The following is a 20,546-nucleotide window of genomic DNA, read 5'->3' as shown; positions in this document are numbered from 1 at the left end:
AGCAAACTTTATGAAGAAACTGAATTCTAGAAATAAAATTGATACAGAACATAAAAAAATCTTTCAAAAGCATTTAAAGAACAATCACCTACCAGCTCTACTCGGCCAAAACCTCCGACTCCAAGGGTGTCAATGATGTTAAAATCAGACAGCTTCAAGTTGGCGAAGAAAGCAGCTTCAGCTTCATATCTGGATTTTTTGATGTGAAAAAATGGAAATTTCTTAGATGCGCACACACGAGTACCAAGTGCAACTGTACCAGAATGACATGACTGCGGAACAGGAATTACCTGCTTAAATTCCATCTTGCTTTTAGAGTCTGTGTTTGCTCACACTCATAACTTTTTTTTTGGTCCCAATCGTGCAGAATAACAGATTTGCACTTGGTTTCCAAAGGAGGAAAAATGCAAAGTACCCAGTGCATGCCACTCCTGTGACTTAGAAATGCAGTTATCAAATCAGTTACATCTTGCTGGCTTTTCTACGAGTCTTCTTGTGAGCATGGACTATTTGGCTTCTCTTTAGGTTTTGTTTTGGATTTTTTGGTTTTTCTTGGTTTTGTGTTTGCCGTTCAAGGTTTTGATGGCAGTTTCTCATTAGTTTCCCTTATCCAAAGGCTGGCAGTGGCTCCTATGAATATTTATTTTAAAAGTGGCAAGATCATTGAGGTCTCTGGAGCGAAATCACAGCCAGGTGTTACGAAAACAGATCCGAAAAGCTGAGGACTGATGGGCAAATGTCTGAAATGGATGATTTCAGAAGCATATCCACATTCTTAAAGTAACTTCCTTTCATTTGTGTTTTTTCACTAACTTTCAGCCAGTAAGCTCTGTGTCTTTGCGTTAGCAAGTTCCTTATATGAGTGACATGAAGAAGCATGGACTAGAATCCAAAAATCTAACTATGCACACATGTACGTGCCCAAAATAAACTTATCCTGATGAGACAAGTGAATATGAGTGTTTAAAAATACCTTCTAGCTAAAGGCCCTACTATTTTTAGAAAGGGCAGGAAGGCACCAGGGATGATCTTCCCACACACTGCAAGTCAGTTCAGGGAGTAATTCAGCTGTCCCCAAAACAAAGTATTTGAATAGCGTTGCATAGCCCATGACCTTCAGTTTGCAGGAACCTAATTCCATACTTTACTATACACAGACATCCCTGCATAGACTTAGGACAACGAGATTCAAGTTGAAGTCAGTTTTTATGTAGAATCATCTATAGGCAATTTTGGCATAAAGTGATTCAAAATTTTGACTTTTCCATGATAACCAAACACTGTTTTAAATTTCCTATTTTGGGAGACCTGTCAAAACATCTTTCTCGGTCAACTTTCAACATTCTCCCAGTGACAACTACAGCTTCAGTACTGAACATACCAACTCTTGAGAAACTCATGAGAGGCATAATATATTGTTTATCATACCAACTAGGTGAAATCGATTCCCTCTTGTAAACAAGGCTGCCAGTAAAAGTCATTTGTATACTTCCATCATTAACTACATAGAGACCAGTTTTGTAATTCAGGAGATAGTTACCAGAATGAAACTTAAGTAGCAAATGTTCATTTCTCAAATTCCAACTGGCTCACTATTTTGGGAAAATTATATTCCTTCCCATTTAAAGGGTCTGTGAGGGGAGGGGGGGCGGGTATTCCAACAGGTGCTTTAAAAGGATCTTTGTTTGGCACAGATCCTGTGACAGTCTGTATGTGTTTAAGCATTTCCTGGTGGTGCAGACCCGTGTTTCTCAACAGGGTGCCTGATGGGCCCTAGTGATATCCAAGGGAGTCAACAGGTAGTATAGAGGGAGAAAGGGGAGACACAGGCATGGAACATGATGAAAGGGGGTCATGGTGAGACAGAGTTTAAACACTGCTGTAGAGAGCCAAATACCGAATATCCTCTGTCTATGTCTGTCCTATGGAAAGCTGGTTAGGTAGCTCAAAATACTACATGTGTACTTGACATTTGGAGGCCCAAAGTTTCTCCCAAGTACTACATGGTATACCAGAGTACCTGTAGGTCCAACCATTGAGTTGAATACCTTTCATAACCAGCTAAGAACCACCAGGAGTAGTACTTTGGTCCCCTGTACACTGGTTTTTGGAGTTCCTCATCAATACTCCTCCACTCCCCTATTTTCTGGATGTAGAAATCTTGGGGTTAAAGAAGAAAAACCCTTTCAGACAACTTTGATGTCATTTTATATATTTAAGTTTTATGTTATTATTTATAGCTCTAGAAGATGCCCACAAATTCATTAAAAAATATTTAATATTTTGTTGCATATCAGAACTCTCAGTGCATCTTTAAAAGACCACTTGACTGGAGGTTGTATCTTGAAATCTGTATTATTTAAAGGATCCTGTTTCTGATGCACAGTGAAGAATGAAGGCCATAATCTAAACTTTCTGAAATACTGAGGAGATTATAGAAACCACATAAGAATTATACAGTGAACTGAAATGGACTAGGGAAATCAGTAGCTGCCCAAGGAAAATGGAAGTTGATGCATTCAGGCCAAGAATGCTGGAACCTCATATAAGTTGATCTTGATTTCTGCAACTCAACCCATAGAAATGAACAATAGTGGGGCTGGAGTGATAGCACAGCGGGTAGGGCGTTTGCCTTGCATGCGGCCGACCCGGGTTCGATTCCCAGCATCCCATATGGTCTCCTGAGCACCGCCAGGAGTAATTCCTGAGTGTAGAACCAGGAGTAACCCCTGTGCATCGCAGGGTGTGACCCAAAAAGCAAAAAAAAAAAAAAAAAAAAGAAATGAACAATAGTGTCTAATGGCTAGTATGGCTTAACCACAGCAAATTACTAAAAAAGATACTGAATTTAAAAGCTATAGTTTTTTTGGTGTGTGTCTATACTTCTACAGAGAAAACCCTCTTGACTTTCTTTGCTTAGAGTTACTATCCAATTCATTACAATTTATCAAGTCTGTTTCACTTTCTTTAGCTGCCACAAGCTTGATTGAGGAATAAACTAAGAAATTAAGTAGAATAATAATGTTTCATTAAAAAATATTCTTTCTGAAGAAAGTACATATGTAATCCAACTTTTTAGCTACTCTCTGGCACTGAATCCAAGGAATTGGTAGGCCCTGTTTTAGAGAATTTTTCAAACTCATTAATGTAATTCTTTATAAGACATAAATTTAGCACAGGTGCAAGGGGAAATAGTCATCAGTAATAATTACCTAATATTTGGCTTCTTAAAATCTAGCAAGGATTATAAAGTATATTTCTAATGGACCTTAATTTGTTTTGAGAGACTGATTATATAGAAGATGATGATGATGATGGTGATGATGATGATGACGATGACTTCATATGGGATTAAAGCAATGAATTCTTGTCTTGACTCTCAGGAAAATAGAAATATTTATATATTAGTTCTACTTTTAATTTAAAGGGGCTCACAGATTCCTAAATAATTAACACTGTAAAAATAACAAAGAGGTAAATTTACGATTTACTTGGAGACAAAAAAGATATTTCCAAAACAACAGAACTAGCCTAAGAGTCATCTGGATGAGAGTGATAAGAAGCACAATTACTAAATATACAGGATAGTCTTTCAATTGTGAATACTCAGTTTCTCTCAAAAACTTTAAAATAGCAAAGTTGTCAAGATTTTTACTTCCTCTTTCATTCTCCCTTACACACTAAGGTAATTTTGAAAAACAACAATAATGTGTTATAAAGCAAAAGATATAAAAATATGAGGATACCAAGATACATACATACATCTATATGTATATGTATGTATATGTTTGTATGTATCTTGGTATCCTCATTTTATATATATGCGTGTATATACATATATATATTTATATATATATCTGTGTGTATATTTTAGAAATAGACAAGAGACCTGGAAAAAATTTCAACTCCTCACTCTATATCTTCATGACTGCATAATACTATATATGATTTCCTAGGAATCGTATAATAAGTCTTCTTAAATTTTCAATCTCTTCTAAAATTGTGGACTGGAGCAATAGCACAGTGAGTAGGGCATTTACCTTGCACGCGGCCTACCTGGATTTGATTTCTCCATCCCTCTCAGAGAGACCGGCAAACTAACAAGAGTATTCCTCCCGCATGGCAGAGCCTGGCAAGCTACTTGTGGCATATTTGATATGCCAAAAACAAGTCTCACAATGGAGACATTACTGGTACCCGCTCGAGCAAATTGGTGAAAAATGGGAAGACAGTGCTGCAGTGCTTCTAAAATTATAAACTTCCAAAACCTAAAAGGCCAAAATCTGACATCTTTTATTATTCACCACAATATTCACATTCTCTTTCATTGCCATAAATCTGTGAATCAGTGCCATCATTTCAAATGAGGACATGGTTTTATATTTAGTGACTGATTAAACTAGTAAGAGGCAAACATCTCTTCCAATGCATTGGAAAGAAACTATGTCTAAAAAATGAATGGGACTTAACATGTATCTTCACCTTGATATGAAAGACATGGCTCAATTATTTTACAAAGCGGATAATGTGTATTTCAAAAGGTCAAGGATCCAAAGGAACTTAATGTGCCAGATAGATTATACAGGCTAGTAATTAACCACAAAAGGAACAAAAACTCATGTAACCCAATTTTCCTTAATTCTATCCGTCATAAAAATTAATTTCTGATGTCTACTCTCAGGAAACTACCTAAGGAAAATCAAAGTCTCAGAATCTCCTAATGCACAACATACTGCTACAGGTTTATATCCTTTTACCTGGCCTCAGGTGTACTTTTACTTCATGCTGAATTTAACAAGTGTTTCAAGAAACATATACATTTATATAAAGCATCATCAATGACTTTCTTATTCCATACCTTACTAATAGGTAAGAAAATTCAATGAGGCAATGGCTATTCTGTTCTTAAAAATATGAAAATATCTAGCAGACTCAGACTGACAAAAACCTGTGACTTGGAGTCCTAGCTCTGCGTTTGTATTTTCAAGCTGTTATTTCCACAGTATTTAGACTTTTCTAGGAGTACTAGCAAACATATAAGCAAGAAGTATGAATTTTGTAGATAGCTTAAGTCAGAATACTATAGCACCACACTGTAGCACTGTCATCCCAAATCACTTTCTGGATTCAGGCCATACAAAATACTCATGCTGTCATTTGGTTAAATATTTTAAGCCTCATCTAACATATTTCTGAAATGAAGATAGTGGGATATGTGACTCACACATCATAGCACTGTAGCATGTAGCACTGTCATCCCGCTGTTTATCAACTTGCTAAAACAGGCACCAGTAATGTCTCCATTGTGAGACTTGTTGTTACTGTTTTTGGCATTTTAAATATGCCATGGGTAGCTTGCCAGGCTCTGCCGTGCAGGTGGGATACTCTCGGTAGCTTGCTGGGCTCTCTAAGAGGGACCGAGGAATCAAACCTGGGTCGGCCGTGTGTAAAGCAAACGCCCTACCCACTGTGCTACTTCACCAGTCCAAGTCAGAATACTAGCAAACTTAAATGTCTAGAAATACTAGTTTATTTTTTATGTGACCATTACAACATTAGAATTTTTAGTATAAATATCTACAGAAATAGTTAAAGTATAAAAATTTTCAAGAAGTTAGCCTTAATTAGAAAATACGCACAACTAGCCAAGAAATATTACTGGATATCTACTCAGGACTTGGAACACAAGATTTTATTCAATACTATAGTTTGACTTCTTAATTTTTTAGGGGGATGTCACAGTAATGCTGAGGGATTGTTCCTGGCAATTTTCAGGGGACCAAATGTGGTGCCAAGGATTGAACTGGGTTTGGCTATGTGCTAGGCAAGTGACTTACCTGCTGTACTATTTCTCTGGTACTATGTTTTCTGATTTAATAAAACCTGTTTTACTGAGTAATTTTTAGGTTTGTAATATACATCAAGTCAATAAAATAGTATCTATATAGAGTACAACTGAGGATTGTAGCAATAATATTTATTTGCATATTCAACAAATATGTAAATTAGGGTTGAACTGCAGGGACTAATGCCAAACTATGTGATTTTAACTTTGTGTACATGAAAACAGTGTTTGCAGGTCATTAAGTCCCTGAGTTTCAAAATATTTGAAGTTAAACTGTCACTAAATTGAAAAGTGTTTTTTTATAAAAATTTGTGGTCCTGTTACTCATCATCTCCTATAAATTTCATTGTTTTGTTAAAAGTCTGAGTAGTGTGGGTAGAATGTAATCCTAAAACTAATAAACATGTGCAAGTTATTTAGAAAATTCTCCTGGGCTAGGGTGAAAGCTCTAGTAGGGAACATGCTTATGGTACCTGAGGGCCTGGGATTAATCTGTGGTACTGCATGGGCTGGTGGGCTGAGCTAAAAGGGGCCCCAATATTTTTAAAAAGGCACACCAGTGGACTTCAAATGCAGATTTTTTAAAACTCCATTACTAAAGAAAGAGGGGATCATTGTGTAGTTCAAAATTTTTACAGGGAATCATTTCCTGTTAGAAGAATCATGCTTGCTTTTCAAATAAGCATTTTACAAAGTCCTCATTACTGTTTGTTGTTGTTTTGGACCACACCTGGCAGTCCTCACAGGTTACTTCTGATAGATTTGGAAGATCATATGTGGTGCTGGATGAATGGATGCAAAAAGCTTGACGTCTGTATCATTTTTCAACCTTACTATACATTTTTTAAATTATCTTAAAAAAATCCTATTTTGAAAATACTAAAAAATCAAAATGTCTAGTTTATTTGACTGTAAAATTATATATTTATAATCACTATATGTAAGCATTAGCATTAGGTAATAACTTGAAGAAAAAGAAAGTCTGAAACTAAACATAAAGTATTTCATTATGTTAATTTCTCTAGAGCATGCATTCTTTCCTTGAGGGAGCTTGAGAGAACATTGGTTTGATCCCTCTATTTCCCAAACAGGCTTTCAGGAACATTACCTTTTTTTTTTTTTTTTTTTTTTTTTTAGGAACTCCATTCATGAGACAGTTGAACTTATTTTCAAATACAATTCCTTGATGAGATACAGCCAATAGAAATAGGAAGACAGAGGGGGGAAAATGATATTATTCCTATCTTCTGTATGATAAGAAAGCTAATAATGCAAATACTCTGCATTTGAAAGCACCATTCCTCTAAGGACTTTGAAATTCTCTGAACTTATCCTCCCTGATTCTCTGAGGTAATAGGATAAAAATATTTTCATTTCTATTTTGCAACTGGGTAGTCCAGTTGTTGATAACTGAATGGTTTCAGTAATTAAATATCAATAAAAACCCTGAGCACATTTTACATCAATAGCATATTTATATACATAGCATACTTATACTTCTGTAAATATACACAAAAATGTATTTAAGTGAAGTAGAGAATCATGCGATTTTAGAGGTTCTTTTATCTCAAAGTATTAAAAAATTACCATAGTTCAAAATTTGGTTGAGTTCCTAAAGGTATTGATTCAACCTCTGTATTTTTTAAACATAAAGAACTAATTCCATTTAATATATGTGTTGCTCAATGTTGCTCAAGGAACTAAGATGAAGTCCTCAGATCTACAATATTTTTTTGCCATCTGATTCTGTCTTTAAGGATTTTATAATCTGATATTTAAAGAGATGAAGACAACTGTAAAAACTACATGGTATATTTGAGTAATTGTACATAAAGGATGCCGTACTGGAGGCTCTTTCAGGGTCAGAGGAATGAGACCCAGCTTGTTACTGGTTTTGGCATCGCCTCCAGTACGGCATGCTTGGAAGGACAAGTAGAGAGAGGCTTTTGAAATCTTAGGGTTTGGATGAATGGAGATGTTACTGAGACTGCTCAAGAAATTCAATGATCAACGGGATGATGCTGATGCTGATGATACATAAAATATATGACTTCTGTAGCTACATAATTCTTATTTTTTATGATATGATATGGGTGAGTTTCAGTTAAATGAAAGAGTCCCCCCAAAAAGTACACTGAATTTGTAAAAAATCTTTTCAGCATCAATCATCACAGAAGAACTTGTAAGAGATTATTGAAGCTGTGCTACTCACTGTTGGCTTGAAAACTACTGACTCATAGCCATCTTTAATTATTTAGTTTTGATACAGTTTGAGATGGATATTTCTTAAACTAGAGGAAACTAAAGGAACATAAAAAGAACTAAGGGTAATTTATTCACTGAAGTTTGCTTCTTTAAAATAATCAGTGACCCAAATAAGAATACTCCTTTATTGTTATTTAGTAATGATTATTTTTGCGTTACAGAAACTTAAGGTATCTATAATTGCATACATATACTAAAACACTAAAATAAAGTAGATAGAAACCCACTTTATGCCAGAATAGTCTTATAAATGAACAGCTATTATAGGTTAGTGATCTGAGTAACTTGTCTCACATCAGAATTTCAATGCTAAAGGGACCACTTGCCTTATCTTCTGAACTATCATTCCGGTACCCCAAGGGAGGGGTAGGCTAAAGAGGAAAAAAGATTCGTCACGGTGATCTCCCCTCCTTTTGCCTTTATTGCCCCCAAACTTATGCCTATGGGAAAATTCCCTCATTTTCAACTTATACATGTCACCCTCCAAAATATTGATATGGCAGGATTTTCACTGTAATTTCCATGAGGAAAATATTTGCCATAGTCCACACTTCTAACAAAGGGCAGCTTAAATTTTCCTCCTAAAATGTAAAAATCTTTTTCCCCCAAATTTCTTATGTAATTTTTACATGGGGGTTGAAATATTAGAAGAAATAGTGGAATGCTTAATTCTAATTAAACCTTAAATTTAGTCTTAATTATGATCTTAATCTAAATGAACATGAGGGATTTTATTTCTGGACCCAGAACATTTGCTGTGGTCCTCTATACTCTATCTCTGAATTATTCTGTATAAACTTCAGAGACTCGGTTAAATTCAGCAGTTCAAAGAATTTTACACATTGTACACAGTAAAATGCAGTGTTTAACAGGAAGATAGTGAAACTACAAAACTCCTTCTCAATGCTCAGGAATCTCCTAAAGAGATTAGGAAAGTGACTCAGAAGAACCTAAGACTTTTCTGTAAAATAAATGTTCTTCACTAAATGCCATTGAAGCTGACTTGCAGCTTGACCTTTATGGCTTTCCAAGTACATGAGAGATATTCTATTTTTTTCAGATAGCACTGGTACCCACAATTTTCCTTTGTTCCTCTGTGGTTCTTTTGCTCATCCTACTGTACAATCTTAACTCCTGAAAGCTCTTATTTCGGGAAATAATACCAGAGTCCTATACTCCACTAGGCAACAAAAGAGGTGGGCAGGAGAACCCTAGTTAGATATTTCTGAAATATCTAATATTTCCAAATGCATTTCACTATAGACTGCATTAGGCCAGAAGTTTATTCAATCCCAAGATGCAGTTCAGAATGTCTGGCTTGTATTTAAAAGCTGTTACTGTGTTTGTGAATTATTCATTACACAGTGTGCAGGTATCTCAGGAAAATGTGTTCTTGGGAGAAGCGTCTCAGGCTATGACAATGTCAACATCAGATCTGACTTGTTTCGAACTGAGTTTGATAGCTCTGAGAAGTACACGTCCAGTATTTTATAGGCTGGATTCATTTGGATTCTGTGTTTTTACCCCCCTCAGTATGTATTTTGTATTATATGAGTTTATGTATTTTGAAAAGTGGGAAAACCAGAGAGCTAAAATTCCACTGCATCATACCATATCGAGTATGATCACTACTTGTATGACATCACCAGTGAAATGAACCTTGATCATCAGGTTGAGACATTATAATTTTAAGCACAGATCATACTCAGAAGACAAATGCATAATAAGCTCTGTTAAAATGTGGTAGTCATTAGTTTAACCTTAGAATGATGTCTTCCCTCTTTTGCAAAATCTCCTCTTTCAAAGGCCTGCATTTTCTGAATGCTAAATTCTGCCCAGTTATCCAAAAGAATCACAATAAAACGAACAGAGTAGGATATTAACTGATAGCTACCCTGTAAGAAAGAAGTGCCTTCCTATACATTTCTATATAAATCACAGGAGAGATACTGGGTGAAAAGGAATCATACCCAGATACTTCTGAGTATGAGTGTAAAAATTTATTACAAATTTTTATGTGTTTGGGGGCCACACCTGGTGATCCTGGTGATACTCAAAGGTTACTCGTGGCTTTAAACTCTAGAATGACTCCTGGTAGGCTCAGGAGACCATATGGGATGCCAGCATCAAACCCAGGTCAGCTGCATGCAAGACAAATATCCTACCTGTTGTACTATCTCTCTGTTTCCTAAGTTATATAATTATTATTGCTTCTAGTACATGCCTCACTTTTCATGAAATTTAATTTGTAATTTGATTTGTAATCATGTTTTACTTTAGCTGTACCACTGGTTCAAATGTATAGTGCTAAACACTTAAAAAACCTTCACTTTTAGGTCAGTACATATGATTAACTTTTCTGTGCTTTTCATACTGGTTTTTAAGGAGGAATACTCAATAATGAATTACATACTGAAATAATTTTATTGTTATAATATTAAATGAAATCTTTTCATAATAAGTTGCAACTATTTGTGTCTATCACTGTCATCCCGTTGCTCATCGATTTGCTCGAGCGGGTACCAGTAACATCTCCATTGTGAGACTTGTTACTGTTTTTGGCATATTGAATACGCCACGGGTAGCTTGCCAGGCACATTTGATTTATCTTACTATTTGGTAAAACTCCTAGCTGTATATTCTCGATATCTTATCAAAAAGCACCAAATCACTTCATTTTTAAATTAGTAATATATAACAATGAAAAGAAATTTGGAGAGTGTATTCAGACCTACTGTCACTATTCTTCAAATGACTCATCAAGTATTGAATATACTTTTTCACATTATGCTTTTTGTCAGCCATTTCCAGGGTTATCACTGATATTATTACTATATCCCATTCTTGATTTTTTTTGTGACACCTCCCACCCTCACCTTTCCACCTTTCCTTCATCCAAAGTTATTAAATTTCTCTCTGGAGTTAACAACTACTGATTCCCATAGCCTTGGTTGATTAATTTCATTTTGAAACTCTCTTGACAATAGAAAACTTCATGATGGTCAGTGTCTTGACTTCTTGCTTCTCCTTACCAGAATTTCGAATTTGGGTGCTAGAGGGTTATGTTTCAAGAGAACAACAGAATATGATTATGCTCTCAGTCTATTTATGACTCTGGTAACCTTATAGACATAACAGAACTTCAGAAAATGGAGAGAAATCTTTATTATTTCCAAATCAGGATAGGAATTTGTAGATAAAGTAAACTACAAGGGGAATGCAGAGAGGGTGGTCTCTCCCTCAGGGTTGAAAACACTTCCTTTATTTCTGTAGTATCTGTGGTGTTTGATTAAGCATGGGAAAATAGATAGCATGCACATTTCAACATAAATATATAAACTATGAGCCAAGAAATCTTTTTGGAGCACTGGCTACCCAATTTTCACTGAAATTCAAAGGATATTTCAGTAGTAGTGCAATTAGGCTATTATAATGATACATTTAGGAAATTTAATAGAAAAGAGTACATTGTAAATCATTTGTCTGTGAAGTTCTCTCTTTTAAAAAGCAAATAGATTTCCACTACTGCTCTAATAGTGTTTCAAAAATCAGGTTCTTTTAAGCCTTTATTCCCAAATGTCAAGAGGATATAGAGTGCTCTTTGCAGAATTTAGAGCAACAACCCAGACCAAAAGATAAGCTCACTAAAAACTTAAGTTGACTTGAACAAGTTTTCCATTATGTATATGAATCTGAAAAAAAAGACTCACTCTCTATATCTACTATTATGAGACAATGATGAAAATAGTTTCAAAAACATCATGGTTAATTAGATTTTTTTAAGAAAATTACAAAAATATTGCTATTTCTTAGGTGTCTGGACACACCATTATAAATTCAGGTCTTGCTTGCCTAGAGATAGTAGTAAGTATAATTCCACTTCTTGTAAAAAATACTGTCTGTCCTTTCTTCAGTGTAATAATCTAGTATACTGCTAATCATTTTGGACAGAAAGCTTTTTGTGTGTGTGTAATATGTCATATTTGCTGCTGAGCATACTTAAAAAAAAACTGTTGAAGAACAAAAAAATCTCCAGCCATTACTTTTACTAAAAGTACGCTAGAAGGGATACTTTATAGATCCAGGGTTTTTGAAAGATGTTATTCTAGTAACATCCCAAATAATATAGCATCCTCAAAAACTGGGGTTTCCCATGGAGAAGCATATTTCCCAGATCACTGAAGTTTATTCTGCCTAATTTCCACATAAATTTGTCTCACCCTATTGAAAAACATCTCAGGCAACCACTATTTCTAGAATGGATTATCTTCTTCTAAATAATTTTAAGCATAAGTTTTGAACATAATGTAGCCTTCAGAAGATGAACACAGGTCATCATTTTTAAATAAGTGATGTGTGCTATTATTTACATGTAAGTTGACCCCAATACTTCTAGAGTAAACTTGTTAATAGTTAATGTTTGAGTATTACCTCCTGGTATAACCAAAGATTGTATGAGACTTCTAATTATATGAAAATAAGATCCACTTGTTTTCTGTGAGTTATAAAGTCACACTACCAGGAACTATGCCTTCTAACATCATTCAACCAGTCAGCACCAAGAAAGTAATACTATACAATAGTGTACATGTAATCTCTGGAGCAAGATTACTTTGAACATATACCAGCTGTATTATTCATTGGTCATGTGTGCTTAAAGAAACAAGTTGATTCCTCTGCATCTCAGTTTTCTTTAACTGCATTGATGGGGTAGGCTAACCAAACTAAGTCCATTGAGATATAATAAATATGATAATAGATGTAAAAAATGAACTATATAATCAACAACAATAATAAAAATGACTGTTGTCTTTTATGCTCTATTTACTGCACAATAGGCATTGTTCCTTGTTGATACAAATTGCCTGATTTCTTTGGCATGGATTTTCAGCTGTTCTTTTTTTGTTTCTTTGGTGCTTTTTTCCCTTAGCTAGGATCTAAGTAGTTGAATTGCCTGCTAAATACACTAGAGACACATGGAAAGTGACTATAGAAAGTTAACATTATATGCATATCCAAACATGCTACAGAGTTCATATTTTATTCCTTTTCCTAATATTGAAGTTCTTAATTCATATTCCATTTCAATAAATATATTCTAAATTATGGTGATGGAAAATAAAAGTTTTCCCAGATATTATTTTGAAGCAATGCCCATTCAATGATTGAACTACAAACTATGTTTAAAACTATTATAACCAGTGGTTTATGATACTCTTAGTAGACTTTATTTTCTCCTTGTACTGATACTATATAATGCAGTTTATTCTGTTTTTTTTCCACCTATATGTTAGGTAATATCAAATGACTGAATTAAAATGATGAAACGCAATGGATGAATCATGAGATATGATTTCTACAGTCTATCTTGACTATTCAAAGGAAGATTTCCTTTTGAAGTTTAATATACCTCAGTTCAACTGGGTATTAGTCTTAGAAAATATGAAATTTATGAAGTCGTCACATGGACGAAAGAAAAACACAAATTTCCCACATTGCTTTAATTTGTGATCCTTACCTTCAACTATTCCCTGAGATTGTGGGGCACAGACAGACGATACACCACCATGCTCTCAGCCACAGTCAGGCAATAGACAGTCAGGCATCGACCAACCATCATAATCCAGAGCCTGGAAATGCCTGAAACAAAGTCTCGAGAGGCAGAAAATCTGAGGGCATCCTCTCTGAGGATGAATCACTGGCAAAATGAGACTTGCCAAGCAGTCCCTCAGTGACCCAATCCTGCAAGAGAGACCCTTCTCCCAGTTTTCTGGGGTTTGGTCAGTAGCAGCTCCCTAGGGTGTGGTTCCGTGGAAAGCAAGACAAAGATCTGATTAAGTTCCAGAGGCAAAAAGGACATCATTGGTGCCTTTAATAACATGCAGGTTAAACTGCAGATGCCTCATTCTAACTGGCAATTAGTTCAATGTGCCTTTTGAAAGCAGCATAATTCCAAACTCTCCTATTTCCTTGCCTTTAACAGTTATGACCCTTCATTTAATAAAGACCTTTGACAATTTCTGTCTTTACCCCACTAAGTTTTTATTTTTGAGGGGAACATTTCCAGAGTTGAGTTTTAAGACAACATAAGTTAAAAAAGAGGAGAGAGAATATTTCTTCTTAATCATTTTTTACTGACAAATCACAATAGAGAATGACAGTGCATTTTTTCCCATTGTTTACCCTCCACTCCGTCAAAGCATGTTTGCAACATTTTCTCATGTCACATGAACTTATGAGCTATGCTGTTAATATACAATACAATTAAATTGGTATGGGGATGTTTTATGTTAGTGGAAAAAAGTACTCACTGAAAGGAAATTTTTGAAATGAAATTGACATGGAAAAGCTTGCTTGCTGTCTATTCTCGCAAACATTTTCAATGGTTTGCTTCTGCCCAGTGATGCTGATGCTGACCTAAAGAGCCTGGTCTGTATTAGACAAAGAGCAAACTAAGACATGGCTAAGAAGAGAACTTTTGCCGTGCGTATGATCCTATTTCATTTTCCATGTCCGTGTGCCTTGCTAAAATTGAATACCCCCTCTGTACCTGGTTCTTTGTCAAATCTTTTCAATAATCTGTTTAGTAAAGAGGAGACAAAACTGGTTTCCATACATGGCCCTACAGGCAACATATAGAACGGATAACAAAATCCTCTTAGTCTCAGATTTGCTTGGCACTCTTTTGGAAAAACATGTACCAACTAAAAAACACGAAAGAAAGCAGGAATCCCCACATGAAATATTATGTCCAAGAGTTTAAGAAGCAGCAGCCCTTCTTTCTGCCTTCCATTCAGATCTCCTCCTTCCAGACCAGATTCCTTCTGAGATCAGCAATGCAGTGGCTTAAATTCCTGGTTTAGCTGCTCCCTCATTTCACATTTTTTTTTTTACTTTCTATTGAAAATCCAAATCAGAATAGAAACAAAAGTAATTTTGGCTTCTAAACCCAGTTAATGAAAATGAGATTGTAATGATTATGGCAGTGATGCAATTGAGAGCCATACCTGCACAGACAATTGCATTACAAAAGAAAGTTTTTTTCTTTTCTCAGCAAAATGTCACCAGGATTATGACTTAAGCTTCACCTACCCACACTTGATCTTCAAATTTACTTGCCTTAAAGGAATTCCAAATCATGAAAAAAATTGTACACCACCTGGTTTAGATTTTCTAACAGAAAGTGAACATTTGAGTTTTGCAGCTAAAACAGACAGTAAAGCTATGGCATCGCTAACTTCCTCTGGAAGGGGAAGGAGATCTGAAATTAGAAAGAAAGTTAAGAAGAAGTAACAGAAATTATTATCATTTTAAAGTTGCTTATAAAACAATTTTACTCATTTATAAAAAATAATATCATGGGGTACATGTGCAGAGCTACTTTTAGGACAAAGTTAAAAAGAAAATTTCGGTGTAATGTGGTCAATTTATCACAGCAGTATTATATTATGAATCTATGGAAGATATTTCTACTGTGTTCTTAGGTCTTACAAAATGTATTTGGTTCTTTCTCATAAGAAACTCCCTTCTATTACATAATTAATATATTATTTCCAAACAAGACATATTCTCTGTAATAAAAGAGTACATTATGATATGCATTACCTCAAGAAAAAAATCTAGATGTGAACACTATTAAGCATTAAAAAAGGCTATATGTTCTTATCACTATTAATTGTGAGATGAAATGGATACAGTGTCATAAACAGCGTAAGTAGAGTTTGAAGATAGTGTCTGTGTTCATTATTTACTTTATTATATTTTACTTTATTTACTTATTTACCCTTTTAACTCTAATTCCCAAACTATGTGCAAATACCAACTTTAAACTTTTAGAATACTTCAAGGTCCAGATATCAAAGCTCCCCAGGTTTACGTTTATCCAAACAAGTGCCTTTGACAAAATAGATCTCTTGCAATTTAGGATTTTGTATTTGCCTGTTTCACTATAACAATGAACAGAGCCTTGAATGAGATTACACAATTTATGTATATTTTCAAAATAATTTAAGAATATTCTAGAGTTCTGAGCTCAGGGTGTCACATTAGCAAGACCAGTGCTCTGCCCTGAGCCATATCCCTGGTCCACAATCTTCCCTACTTTCTAGTAGGGAAATGAGATATAAATGACATTTATTGGGGTATTATATGGTTAGGGGTTGAGCTGTTTGTGAAAATTACTCAGACTTCTGAGGGATGACTGGGCCAGGTTTGACCCAGTCTGTGTGTGGATACACCAAACAGTTTTAAGTCATTCCATTTCAGCACTGAAGCGATATTGGAATTGAAGGGAAACAATAAAGTACATTTCAGTGTAGCGATTTCCTTTGCCCCACAGGCTTTATAATGGAAAGCAAATGATTTTAAATGACAATAATTATCTTCAGGTTAATAACTGGAGGAACAAATTTCAAAAAAAGTTCTATATTTTTTTTAGCATTTACCAATCTAAACCTTTTAACATTGATAAATTATGCAAGTTGTCATACTAAAAGACATATGTGAAGGTGGTAGTACATAGCAAATTAAGTCAAGATGAAATAAAAATTTTTGAAATTATTGTAAGTAGGCCTGGAGCAGTTGTAAAACTGGTAGGGCATTTGCCTTGTACTTGGCTAACCTGGGTTCGATCCCTGATAACTATTATTGTCCCTGGAGTTCTGCCATGAGTAATTTCAGAGTGCAGTACCAAAAGTAACTTCTGAGAATTACCAGTTGTGAAACTCCCAAAAGAAAAATGATGCTGTAGGCAGTATTAGCAACATAAGCTTTACAACCCAAATTGAAAGTTTTCTTTCCTGTGTTTTCAGCAGAATCAAATTGCTATTATATCACAAACTACTTTTACCAATTACCAGTAAAAATAAGCGAGTATCATTTGCTGTTACAAATGCTAAGAATACAGTTGTAGACAAAATAGACACCCCAAATTATCATGCATAACTCCTCCCCCAACTTGTGCAATTGGAGAAGGAAAACAAGAAAAAGGTGTTAAGTTGTGATAAGAGCTATAGAGAAAAATTAAGCAAAGAGGAACACCTAGAGAATGACAGAAGGCTTACATCTGGTAGGCTTAAAGTTTAGCTCCAGTGATTAAAAAAGTTCTAACTTAGAAGGATGAAAGATCAAAAGGAGAAGAAGCAAAGAGTCTACTGGAGTCTGGGGCAGAAATAGTTTGGAAAGAGGAAATAAATTGCTGTCATCCTAAAGAAAGCGCTTATCTGTAAGTGTGTTACAAAAAGGAAGAATGTGATGGTGAGAGACTGGGCCAGAGGGAAAGCAGAGAAACAAAGGGGGCATTTGGGGCAAGGTGGTGAAAGCAAGCAAATTATTTGGGGCCTTGTAGACCAAGTTAAGGAATACTTTGTTCATTATATTTGAGCCACACTTGGCTGTGCCTGGGGCTTGCTTCAGACTGCACTCAAAGTTCACTCCTAGCAGGCTCCAGAAACCATATGGGGTACAGGTGATAAAACTCTAACCAGCCATGCACAAGAAAATTGCCATATTACTGCACTATCTCTCCAACTTCTGAAATATATTTTAAAAGTAGAGCCAATGAAATTGGTTGTTAGATAAATGTAAATAAAAGAACGTTGGGTAAGGAAGGCAATTTTCTTTTTGAGCCTCCAAGCAGGAAAATGAAGTTACATTTATTGAAACAAAGGAAACTGGAAGAACAATTTATTTGGAGGAAAAATGGGAGTTTGATATTTTGAAGTTTGAGTATTTAGTGTGTATGATTTATACTTGAAGTAGGCTGCTGGATGTATGACATTCATATGACATACTTGGTCTGGAATGTAATTCTGGGAGATGTCATCATACAGATGGTATTGAAAGCTATAGACTACGCAAGAATATAAAGAATGAAAGTCTAGCTAAAGAAGGGATCCAAGGGCCTAGGCATGGGGCATGTCTTCACAGCATCAGAGAAGGGTGGGTAATAAGAAAGCAGGTACACCATAAAGAACGAGGTGTCTTGAAGTCAAGAGAAGAAAAAAGGTTTCAAAGTGGAGAACTTGACCAATTTTGTCAGAACTACAAATAGCTCAGGTGTGGTAAGAATTAAGATCAACCATTGAATTTAACTCTTTGGGTCACATAATCTTGGTAGGACAGTGGAGATAATAGTTTCAGGTGACACTAAAAGAACTGAAGATACTACACATCTTAAAAACATTTTCTTAAGACTAGGGAATGTGGGGGGGAAAGGACTTTTCTTTGGTTATTTGCTTTAGAAGGATTGAAAAGAGAAAAAAAATATCACTTCTCGGCCTTTTGGCTAAGATCAAGTGTAGAAAAGAGAAAAAAAATACAGAACAGAAAATAGAATTTCTGGGTTGTTTCCCTTGAATAGAAAGAAGATATGCTCTGGCATACATGGAGTATTAAAGTACGATCAAAGATCAACACCAAAAATAAGTATGTGAGTCTCAGCCAAAGTTAAAAGTTCTAAAAGTTCTTAACATGTGACATAGTTAAGAAGAGCAAATAAGGTAAATAAAAAATTCCTATGCGATATCAACAATAGCAATAGTGTCAATAGGTAAATAGTTAAATAGTGCATAATATATTCAAATATTAGCCCAACTACTTAACTCTCATTTGTCACTAAGAATAATTCCTCCTTGAGAAAACTCACAGGAAGTCTGTCACTGTCATCCCGTTGCTCATCAATTTGTTCGAGCGGGCACCAGTAACCTCTCTCATTGAGAGACTTATTGTTACTGTTTTTGGCATATCCAATACACACGTATAGCTTGCCAGGCTCTGCCTCGCAGGCTTGATACCCTCGGTAGCTTGCCAGGCTCTCTGAGAGGAGCGGAGGAATCGAACTCGGGTCGGCCACATAAAAGGCAAACACCCAACCGCTGTGCTATTGCGTCAGCCCTCACAGGAAGTCTACAAACTTTATAACATCATCTGCTTATTAGGACTAGAACAGTGTTTTAAATGGAGGTGCCATAAATTACACTCTGATTCTTATTGCCCATGTTTTTCTGTATTCATTTACTCTACTACAAAGTACCATAGTCTTGCACCTCTGTCAAATATTTCCAACATTAAAGACTTGTATGGATACCTAGTTATCAGAAAGTTAGAGGTTGTAAAATACAAAGAGCATGAATGTTTGTAGCAATCTCTTTCATTCCTATGATTCCTTCACATTCTCAAAAACTAAAATCTATTCCTCCCTCTTTGGATTCCAAGTCTTCCCAACAGACACCTGGGTAGCAATGAACGAGAGGATAGAGGAAAAGACAAGCTAAATCTTCAGGAAGAAATAAGGTGCTGCTCCTATGGGTGAATTATTCTGAGTTCTTAAAAGGGGTCAAACCTGCTGGTAAAAAATTGTGAGTCATCAAAGGGATGACTCTAAAGAACATCAGGGACTATTTACTGGAAGGCAAGAGCTCTGAATCCACTCACACAATCTCCCTGACTGAGAGTGGGAGAAACAGCTGACAAAATTAATAGCCTCATCTCTGTGGCACCAAAGACACCAAAATCCAACATCAATAAAATGACATTAATTTAAATATCTAGACCTCTTTGATGAACACTCACCAAGCCTGTTCTGCACTGTTATCTCTCTAGAGTTGTAAATTTAAAGGTTCTTAATCCATGGTTGGAATTATGTGCATAAGAAACCATCACTAACCAACTGTAAATCACAGAACCTCAAGCAAGAAAAATGTGAAGTTCAAAAAAAAAAGTACTTTTACCAATAGCCAAATTAAAGCTACCTTACTTTTAATTAGAATTTTGGCATTAGATTTCCTGCAAAATAAAGAGTTGAAAAATCTTTTGTTTGCTTTTGCTATTTTCAATTAAGCCTAGAGCACACATTAAATAAACATTTATTTTTAAAAGGTACCATTTTATAACAATATCATCTTATATTTTGACACGTGCAAGCCAAATAAAAGTGTTCAATATTACATTTCCACATTTGACTTTATTTCATTTTTTTGTTTTGTTTTATTTTTGGGGTCACACCTAGCTCATGCACTCAGGAATTACTCCTGGCAGTGCTCAGGGGACCATATGGGATGCTGGGAATCAAACCCGGGTCAGCCGCGTGCAAGGCAGACACCCTACCCACTATGCTATCACTCCAGCCCCTTGACTTAATTTCTTTACCGAAGAGAAATATGTTAGTGCTTATATTACCTAAATGTAACCAGACCAGTATGATTTATGTATTTATAGAGGTATAAGTGGTATTCCTAAAATATTTCATTATTATGAATCAGTGGTAAATTAAAAAAAAACTATTTCAAAATGAAAAATATACAGGGCTGGAGTGATAGTGGGTAGGGCATTTTGCCTTGCACATGGCCAATCCGGGTTTGATTCCCAGCATCCCATATGATCCCCTCAGCACCACCAGTGGTAATTCCTGAGTGCAGAGCCAGGAATAACCCCTGTG

At 35.5% G+C, this 20,546-nt stretch overlaps 1 protein-coding gene across 2 annotated transcripts in view; it reads right to left on the bottom strand.

The window, feature by feature from the left end:
* Positions 1 to 20,546, bottom strand: part of PRKG1 (protein kinase cGMP-dependent 1) — a 1,291,607-nt gene that overhangs the window by 34,959 nt on the left and 1,236,102 nt on the right. For both annotated transcript variants that reach the window (XM_004607509.2, XM_004607508.2), the window contains exon 10: positions 93 to 189. In XM_004607509.2, coding sequence (XP_004607566.1) covers positions 93 to 189 — 97 coding nt within the window. The remainder of the gene's footprint in view (positions 1 to 92; positions 190 to 20,546) is intronic.

The sequence above is a fragment of the Sorex araneus genome, chromosome 11 (genome assembly GCF_027595985.1).
Source record: "Sorex araneus isolate mSorAra2 chromosome 11, mSorAra2.pri, whole genome shotgun sequence".
Lineage (NCBI taxonomy): Eukaryota > Metazoa > Chordata > Mammalia > Eulipotyphla > Soricidae > Sorex > Sorex araneus.
Note: the sequence above shows the minus strand (reverse complement) of the source record. Positions and strands in the feature narration are given on the sequence as shown.